The 9193-nt window shown below is 39.3% G+C and overlaps 1 protein-coding gene across 1 annotated transcript in view; it reads right to left on the reverse strand.

Annotated features, from left to right (window-relative positions):
* The window catches only part of CLUL1 (clusterin like 1), a 126995-nt gene extending 118097 nt beyond the window's left edge, over positions 1-8898 (reverse strand). The window contains exon 1 of the mRNA XM_086917976.1: positions 8769-8898. Within this exon, the coding sequence (XP_086774102.1) occupies positions 8769-8898 (130 nt within the window). The remainder of the gene's footprint in view (positions 1-8768) is intronic.
* Positions 8899-9193: the final 295 nt, after the last annotated feature.

A 9193-nucleotide genomic window follows, 5' to 3' on the forward strand; every position in this document is an offset into this window, starting at 1 on the left:
CCGACCTCAGCCTCTAGGACAAGTGATCTGGTGCATTCTCACCTGGAGGCGGAGACAGAATCTGCTCTGCACAGGTCGGGCCCAGATCAAGTGGATTCAGCGCTGCTTTCTGTTTTCCTACACACAAGGCGCCCACTCCTGTTGATCGAAGTAGGATGTTTTCATTACTGATTCCTAGTGCAGACAGCCCGAGCCACAAGGAATTGCTACTGCCCCTGGAGAAATTCAAGTAAGGAACATCCGTGACCTTCTTGACATGTGCTGCCTCCCCTGCTCTTGAAGGGTTGCTGGGAGCTATGCCAGTCATGTTCAGTGACTCCACAGACTACAGCTACATCGACCATCCCGAGGTAGCAGGCATTATTTACCCACCACTGTCAGTGACTCCTTGGTAGGTCAAGATAACGTGGTGATTGATGTTCCTGCTGCAGAGGGATCAGAGTTTTGTTTAGTGCAAGTTTTAACTCACCAGTAGCACAGGGGGCTAACATGTATGCTTCAAAGAATGTGTATTTTGCATATCACAAAATCGTATTTTATGTGAATTGTTCAGTGGGTTAGTGATCTAGTTTTTGGAGCACCTGCACTTAATATTTTACAAATGAAGCACTGGCTTGGGTGGTAAAGCTCCAGAGCCGGACAGGTTTCCAATAGACCTATGTAAATGCAACATTGACCTTGGGGGTCCCTTGTTTGTAAATCTATTTAGCAATTCTTTTTGCTAGTCGATCCTGAGGTCATGGACGATCACCTATCTTTAAAAACGGTGATAGGAACCTGCCTAAATGCTATCGTCTGATCGCCCTCATCAATAGCACTGTAAAAGTCACAGGCAGGGTAATTTTACAGTGGATTGAAACTGGACATGTCAAAATAATACCCTCGCTCCTTTTCAATATGGTTTCCGACCTGGAATGGGTACCATGGAACAATGTTTCAATTTGCAGTTGGTCCTGGGGAAATATACGTCGGCTAAGCACTGTCCACTGTGCTTGGCACTTATGAATCTGTCCACAGCTTTTGATTCCATTAATAGGAACAAGCTTTGGCTCAAGTCATTTTATTTCTATATATTCTGCATGAGAACTTAAATGCCAAAGCATGGTATGGCCCAGCAGGTGAGACCTTTGATATTTTTATATAGGTTTGTGAAGTGCGCATGGGGTATATTTTGGTGCTTCTTCTGTTTATTTTAAATATTAACATATGCCCACTTCTGGGTGCAGCTACTGATGATGTTCCGAAAATTGTCAACACCCGCTACTGGCATTACTCTATGCCGATGATGCAGTTTTGTTTGCCAGGACCGCAAGAGCTTTACTTAGGTTGGAGGAATCATTTGTTTAATATATGGGCACCCTTAATTTAGCAATAAACTTCAGGAAGTCTCACATTATGGTGTGTGGCCCAGGGAAGAGAAACGTGGTGTCTATGACGGATAGGGGCCACTTCCTGAGTTGTGTGAACAACTTGTATTATCTCGGGGTCACTTTAAATTCAGGAGGGTCAAGGCAGCTCCAGACTAACATCTCATATATGAAACTTAGTAGGGCAGCTGGGGCCATCCTGAACCTCTTACCGACCAGCTTTAGGGGCTCAGTTTTTTCCTATTTCAGAATCTATAATCAGCAGTGTGCCCCAGCGGCTCTGCATGGAGCAGAGATTTGAGGGTATCAAAATTCTTCACACTGCAAACTAACACTGAAACATACGCCAGTCTCATGCCGGCTGCGTCGCGGCCACAGGACATTTGGGGGCCACTGAGGTCCTACTTTGAGACCACCAAACGAACTTCTACCACACAGGTGGATGCCGGGTTGGTGCCTGAGGGGGGGGCTAAGGGGTAGTTTTCCTTATCTGAGCTATGGTTTCCCTTTCAGGCTTGGAAGGTTTACTTAAGCCTTGTTCCATTGCTACACATGGTGAATATTGCTGATTGGGATCTGGATCTCTGAAACGTGGACTGCGGGCGGGGGTGGGGGGTTGACACGGATTGCTTTGGACTGGTCTGTCATGAAGAACACCATAATGTTCTTCACTGTGTATGCATCTGTCAGGAACGCTTCGATTGATATGTTGGATTACTGTTTGCAATGCAATGTGACTAATATTCTATAACTGAAAATAAAGTTTAAAAAAAATAATAATAATAATAAATTCTTGCGCCCTACGGACTGAGGAAAATCGTTTCTATAGGTGTCTTTTCAATCTTCTACCGTCCAGCTCCCATTTTATTCTTCATCCATAGCTAACATTGCCCTATGTTTCTGAACGGATTAGGTTGGCCCTGCTATTGGCCAGAGATATGGGCCGTATAACGTATAAAAACTTAGGAGGGCCCCACTCTAACTTGGTAGAGGACGGTGGGGAAATATTAGGTAAAAAAACAACAAAACGTCCCAGTTCGTTGGACAGATCAGGTAGTGTCTTGTTTTAGTGTGGGACTAACAGGTGTCTCACTTTCCCTCCCTCTTAGATTATATACTCTGTCTTAGAGGGGCATGCTTCTCATGAAAAAGGCAAAAGTACTAACCGTATATTCATAAAGGCAGAGATCATATAAAGAATAAAAAAAATTTGAAATATTTTTTGATACTATCCACACAGAGTTATTGGTTGGAAAGACATAAAAAACATGAAAAACAGGGAGTCGGTTTGATTATCTATACTAAGATTTCTGTTTCATACAATAAGCAATAATCAACAAATGGACAACATCTTTGGCACAATCGATTAGGTAAGTAAATATTTGATTAAAAACATATCACTACTTCAGTCTGGTAAAGAATACAAATTTTATTCCACAATACAATGTTATAAAAAACAATTCATTAAAACCATTATGCAGATATGCATCATCATCAGAATAACTCTTTTTTAAAAAAATGTTTCACAATAAAAGGTCACAGAATCAAAAAGGTCGACGCGGCGTTTCGGCTTTTTTTCTAGTATGCCTTCATCAGGACTGATTCTAGACAATTAAAATAATAAAACACATAGTTACCAGACACATCAATATCATCTTTTTACATCATTTTTCTGTCCATTGTTGTAGTCTAAACTCTTTATTGGAGATTTCTTTTATTGTGTCGACTTTGCAGATATACATAACATTTTTCCCCTGTTCTATGTGATCAATTACATTTATTAAAAAAAACCTTTTATAAGTCTACCCCACTATTTGCCTTTCTCATGGATATATATGCTCCATATGTTGCAGAGACCTCCCTTAGTTCCCTCACTAAAACAGAGTGGAAGTACCTCCTATAATAAGGTGCGTACCTTGTTATTCCAGATGAGCTTATTCTCTCCCTGGATTGAACTGATTCGTTCAAAGATAAATCCTTTTTTTAAAATTAGGATTCTTGAAGTCTTGTTGATTCAATGTGTACAAGGTTGCTCTGTTTCCTAGATAAAGAGCCAATAATTAACGAACTTTTCTGATAAGTACATAGATTTGTACATTACGATTAAGTTTAAGTTTCATGGCCTCACTTTACATACCAGATGGTTGGTTTACTGGATTTCCATTATTTCCAGATCGGATATGTCCAGGTTATATATGTTATTGAAGTTCAATTTTTTCTTTGCTACCTGTAGGTATTAAATTCCTTGTAATGAGTATTTAGCATAAGTTAATCTATGTTATAAATGAAGCGAAAAATTTCCTTCTTTATTACTTTGTCCCACATACCTTGATAGTGTTCTGTTTTCACTGTGTCCTTTGCTGCCAGGAGGAGCCACCGTTCTATATATTGAGCTTTTCAGTTATAACCTCCCTGTGGAAATTTGCATTATATGAAGTATGTTCCTTTATTATATTTTGAATTTTTTGAGTTAGATGTACTAATCACTCCCTATGTTATTGCTCTACTCACCGTGAGAGTCAGGATATTGGTGCCGGGTTCCCTTTTCAATTGGGTCAAGATACAGCTCTCAGTGTCTGTTCTGTGAGGTATCTTCTTGTTTGCAGTCGATTATCTGTATAGAATGTTACTTAGATATTAATGTCTGTCTTTATTATCGGATGGCAGAGTTTATTATAAAGGGCACTATCTGGGATTGTTTTTTAAAAGTAGGACCCGGGAAAAAAAAGATTGATATAGTTATTTTTTGCAGAATCTGTATTCTATTGGGCCATTATTAAGGGTAGTATTAATTGTTACATAAAGTTATGATTAAGGAACCCATTTGTACTATCAACCTAGAATTGAGTGATTCTAGATGACTTTCACCAGAGTTAAAACGAAATAGTTTTGAAAAAATATTTTTTTATTTTTAATAATGTTTATTCATATATCCAGTACTCTGTAGAGGTTGGTTCCTTCTACTACTATGCCACTTCCCATTTCTGTTAAGTTTATGTAAAACCTCTATTGACCCTCCTCTTAGATAACCTATTAGTATCTTGGGTCTGTCCCTGTGGTCTCCTTACCTATAATTATGCAGTCGGCCTCCCTGCTCCTCTCTTCCTGGCAGCACGTCCTTATCTCGTCACAGCGTTTTTGTGAAATGAGACGGGCCTGCCGGGCGTTTGTTTAAATACTCATGGCCAATTTCATGCGCGCCTTTTGATTGCGCGTTCTATTGGTTGTGGGGTGGTATAAACAGAACAGTCGCTAAGGCGACCGTTCCTTCCGTGTAGGCAATTTTATTGGCTCCTTAGGTACCAATCGTCTCTGCGTTTATGAACGCGTCGGCATGGAAACCTTACCGAGGCTCTTACGTTGATAAGTGAAACCATGTTTTAGAGCGCGTTGTCATGGCAACCTATATACACGCCGTGTTGTGCTTTCCCGTCTTGATTAAATAGTCACAATCGTGTTACAAAAATATATATGTGCCTCTGCTTAGATTCGGGGAAAATTGACCTCCGTTTCATGCAGCATATGCCGCTCGGGTGTTTTTTTACCAGAGATATGGGCCAACGCAGAGGCTGGTTTAACAGTGAGGTAATTTAAGATTGTCTTAAGCTTGATAGGGGCCTCTCTATTCCTTGGTTGCACAATGTACATAGGAATCTCAATGAAAAATAGGTTTGTCTGACTTATTTTCCACACCGCATACTCTAGGCAGATCAGACAAATTACTGATTAAAAGCAAGTTCAGGGATTTTTCCCTGAATCAAAGACTGGATCAGGAATTTGATAAATGCTCGGTGAAGGATTATATTGTAACCGTAGCCTTGTCAGAGCTGGCATCTAATCTAGCGCTGGAATTTACTGGACGTGAATGATTTCTTCTATATCGTTTCAGGGTAGGGACTGTGTGGAGATATTTGTGTTTTCAGGGAGATGCCTATCAATGGGGAATCTGCCTATATATATCTACGTATATCTGCCTGCCCCTGTACATTTAATAGGAATTATTTTATTATGTTTCTTAAACTGATTTTAAAATGTTTATGTTTTGTGAAGAGTAATGAAGTCTTGTTGTACTTGCAGCAACTTTTTTTTAAATCAGAGGTAAAGTGTAGGAAATCTATGGAAGGTTTTTAAGTCACTGTTACTGGTGATGTGTATTCACCTGTGATGAATATGTGTGATCCTCTGGGCTGTGATCAGTTGAGCTTGTCCTTTGGGTGGCCGTATGGTAATAATGCATTTAGGATGACATGAATTTCAATTGACTACTGTTTAAATAATGTTTGTATTTAAACTTCTTTTCTAATAATTATGATGTATTGGTTTTTATATTTTATGGTTGATGCAACCAAATAAAGGGCCATATAATCAAGCCTGGACGATAAAATTATCGCCGCTTTATCGGCAGGAACCTACCGATAAAGTGGCGATAATGGGCTTGATAATATGCTCTATGGAATTCTAATCGAAGCTCATGTTAGATGAGGACATCTAACATGAGCTTCGACATAGTTGTATATGATCTTGTTTTTTAATTATTTTGTGATATATTTGTTTTTGTTTCGTAAGATATTATTTGAATGTTAACTTTGTGTAACTTTTTAGTATAGTTTATTTTGTAATGGTAGTATTTAAAGATTTTTTTGTTTTATTTGATTTTGTTTATTTGAGGATTATTAGGTTTGTAGGGGAACAGAGTGAAAAGTGTATTCAATATTACATTTAATTTGTTTATTATTTTTATGAATGTAATATTTGAAAAAAATATATTTTCTAAATATGTGTTAAAATATACTTTATAATAATACTTTTCAATAGATTTTTTTGAATTTGGGGAGGGATAGTAAATTGAAGTTTTTCAATCTTTGGCTTGGGAATACTGAATCGGACACCCCCCCCCCCCCCCCACCACCACCACACACACATTCCAACACTGTCCCAACTGTTGCTCATGTTGGAGTGGGAATAGTAAATCTGACCCCTCAAAACTCCAACGCTTACACTACAGTCCCTTGAATTAAAGTGGGAATAGTAAATGTATACCACCAAATGCCAACAATTTGCCTACTTTTGTCGACATTGGAGAGTGAACACTAAATTTGACCCTCCAAAGTCCATCTCTTTCCCTAACAGAACCCTCCAAAGTACAATACTTGTCTTGCTTTTGCTTACTTTGGCGTGAAAATAATAAATTTGACTGCTACCATTTTTTTTTATGTGTAAGTTTTGCTTGTAATTTTGTTAAAAGATTTTCTAATAAAACATTTTTATTATGTATTTTATTTTTTAAATATTATCCTTAATGTTTTTAAATGTTAATAATTTGCTTGCATATGTATTTTTAAAAATGTTATTTAGCTCTTTTAATTATCAGTAGCATTTTTGTTGTATTAATGTTTATTTTATCATTTTAATCATTTATGTTATGTTCAATATTTTGGGTGTTTAATATAAAACATATATATTTTTATTTTATTTTTGTACGTTATCATTTTTTATATATCACTTTTTTTACACGTGGCAATATTTTAAATACATGTATTTTTGAACGTTATTATAAAATTTAGATATACCAGGCTATTTTGTGATGCTATTTTGCTGTGCCATGTTTCATTAGTCAATTGTTTACTTTTACACACAAAGTATGGGAAGACGATATTTTGTCTTCTATGTTTTCTGAATGATACTCTTGCTTTGCAATATTTTTGCCTCATACAATCCCATGGGGTTTACTACAACAAAATCTGCATGCTCCTTACTTTACAGGGATGTTTTCACCTGGTATTTTTTGGCAGTTTTGATGTACCGAAATTTATCGTTTGGGAAATCTGACTGCCATATTTTGCCAAAAAAACTCCGAATTCTTGCACACATACAAACAGTGGTTTTCACTAGAGTCAAGATTTTACGACCCACTCATAATCAAGGCCATAGTGCGCCATAGTCACACTTTAATTCTGATGGGCTGGTAACTACTGTTTCTGGTTGCATCAAAATTATATGGTCCGCAGTGAATTTGTGAACCAAGGGGCATATTATCAAGAAAGGTGATTAAATTATCGCTGTTTTAGCGGCAGAAAACTGCAGCTAAAACGTTGATAATGGGCTTGATAATATGCTGTATGGAATTCCAATTAAAACATTGGAATGTTGGGAGCTCCATTGAAAACAATGGAGTGCTCTGGGCTTATAATGGCTGGTAAAAGCCTGGAGCTCCAAAATTCCAATGTTTCTTTGTTCACAGCTCTGGCTGCGAACAAAGGCTTCAGGGAGCCTGAGGGGCTTCCTATCCCCTCACGGTTCCAAAAGGCTTTGTTTTTTTTGTTAGAACATTCTGTCCTCTAGTGACAGAATGTTCTAATAGCCTTATAGCCCTTCGTAGATGGGCTATACCGCTATTAAAGTCCCTCTCCCTTGATAAAGGCCCTCGCCTTCGGCTCGGGGCCTTTAACGCTGGAGAGGGCCTTTAATAGCCGGTATAGCCCTCTACGGCGGGCTATAAGGCTATATTGAAGCCCCTGTTAGATGTCCTTCACATTTAACATGAGCTTCAATTGGAATTCCATAGAGCATATTATCGCTGTTTTAGCTGCAGTTTTCTGCCGCTAAAACGGCGATAATTTTATTGCCTGTCTTGACAATATGCCCCCCAGTGACATTAACCTGTAGACTTCAGCTGCTGTACTGCTCTGTTTCCATGCAGTGAGAACACAGGTGTCCTGCACACAACGTGCACTTATGATCTGCATGCTTCTGCAACTCAATAGCCCCACCTATTGGCATGCTGATTGTATCACTGTTGGTTCTACATTCCAGAATGGAGAACTACACTTTTCGTCAGAGCTGGCATTGCCACTGTGGGGTACAAAGGCACAAAAGTGACCGGAAATAGTTAATTAGGCTAGAGTCTCAAGCTCATGGACGTCATTTAGGGGTTGCAGCGGCGACCCGTGGCTTGCCTTCTGCTGGCCCCTAGCACTGCCTTTGCGACCCTTGGCCTCAGAGGTGGCAAATTCAGTGCCCGGAACACAGGTGCCACTGGGGCACCACTCTTTTTTTCTGTCCATTTTTTATTACATGTATAGTGAATAAATTAAATATATTATTCACTAATAGTGCCCTAAAAATGGAGTACAATAAACTGGAGTATGCCCTTCCATGGCAGTTGAGGTAAGTAAAAAATGCTTTTAAATGTATGTTGTGTGCGTGCTTGAGAGGCAAATACCACCCTTGCTGCAACACCTGCATCAAAGTCTCCCAGTAAGTGTAATAAAGAAACAAACCTGCCAGACATCAATCACATTAGTTCAACAGAAATATCTTGGGCCACAGAATCCTGCTGTATGTTAGAATGATTACAAACATTTTGGACACGAATGTGACAAGGAACAGAAACAAACATACGCTTCAGCCGTTCCGCGAGTGTAATTTCCTCTTCCGGTTGAGGTGCACTGTGGTGACTTCTTAGCCAAAGCAGGTACATAGCGAGCAACAGAAAGGCATTCATGTTCTCTGTGTGTGGAAATAACAGCATGGGTTAGTTCAACGGGCGATGTTTGGACGTTTTCTCTAATTGTAGATCGCAGAGTGTCCTGGGGGGGCAGGATGTGTTTCCAGGTCACATCTGAAAGCGCGCTCTTTCTTGCTGTGTGACCTTGACATTGCGAGCAGTGGGAAGGCCTCCGCCCAGCAGGAATGGCTACATCAAAGCTGCATTTGAACTACAGGGCCCGGGTTAGAGACTGAGCTAGGATAGTGTAGTGAGAACAGGCTCAGTGCCAGTGTTGCAGTGCTGGATGTGTGCAAGTGGTTGAAGGTGGCGGGCACCA

The sequence above is a fragment of the Lissotriton vulgaris genome, chromosome 4_1, assembly GCF_964263255.1.
Source record: "Lissotriton vulgaris chromosome 4_1, aLisVul1.2, whole genome shotgun sequence".
In the NCBI taxonomy this organism is placed as follows: domain Eukaryota; kingdom Metazoa; phylum Chordata; class Amphibia; order Caudata; family Salamandridae; genus Lissotriton; species Lissotriton vulgaris.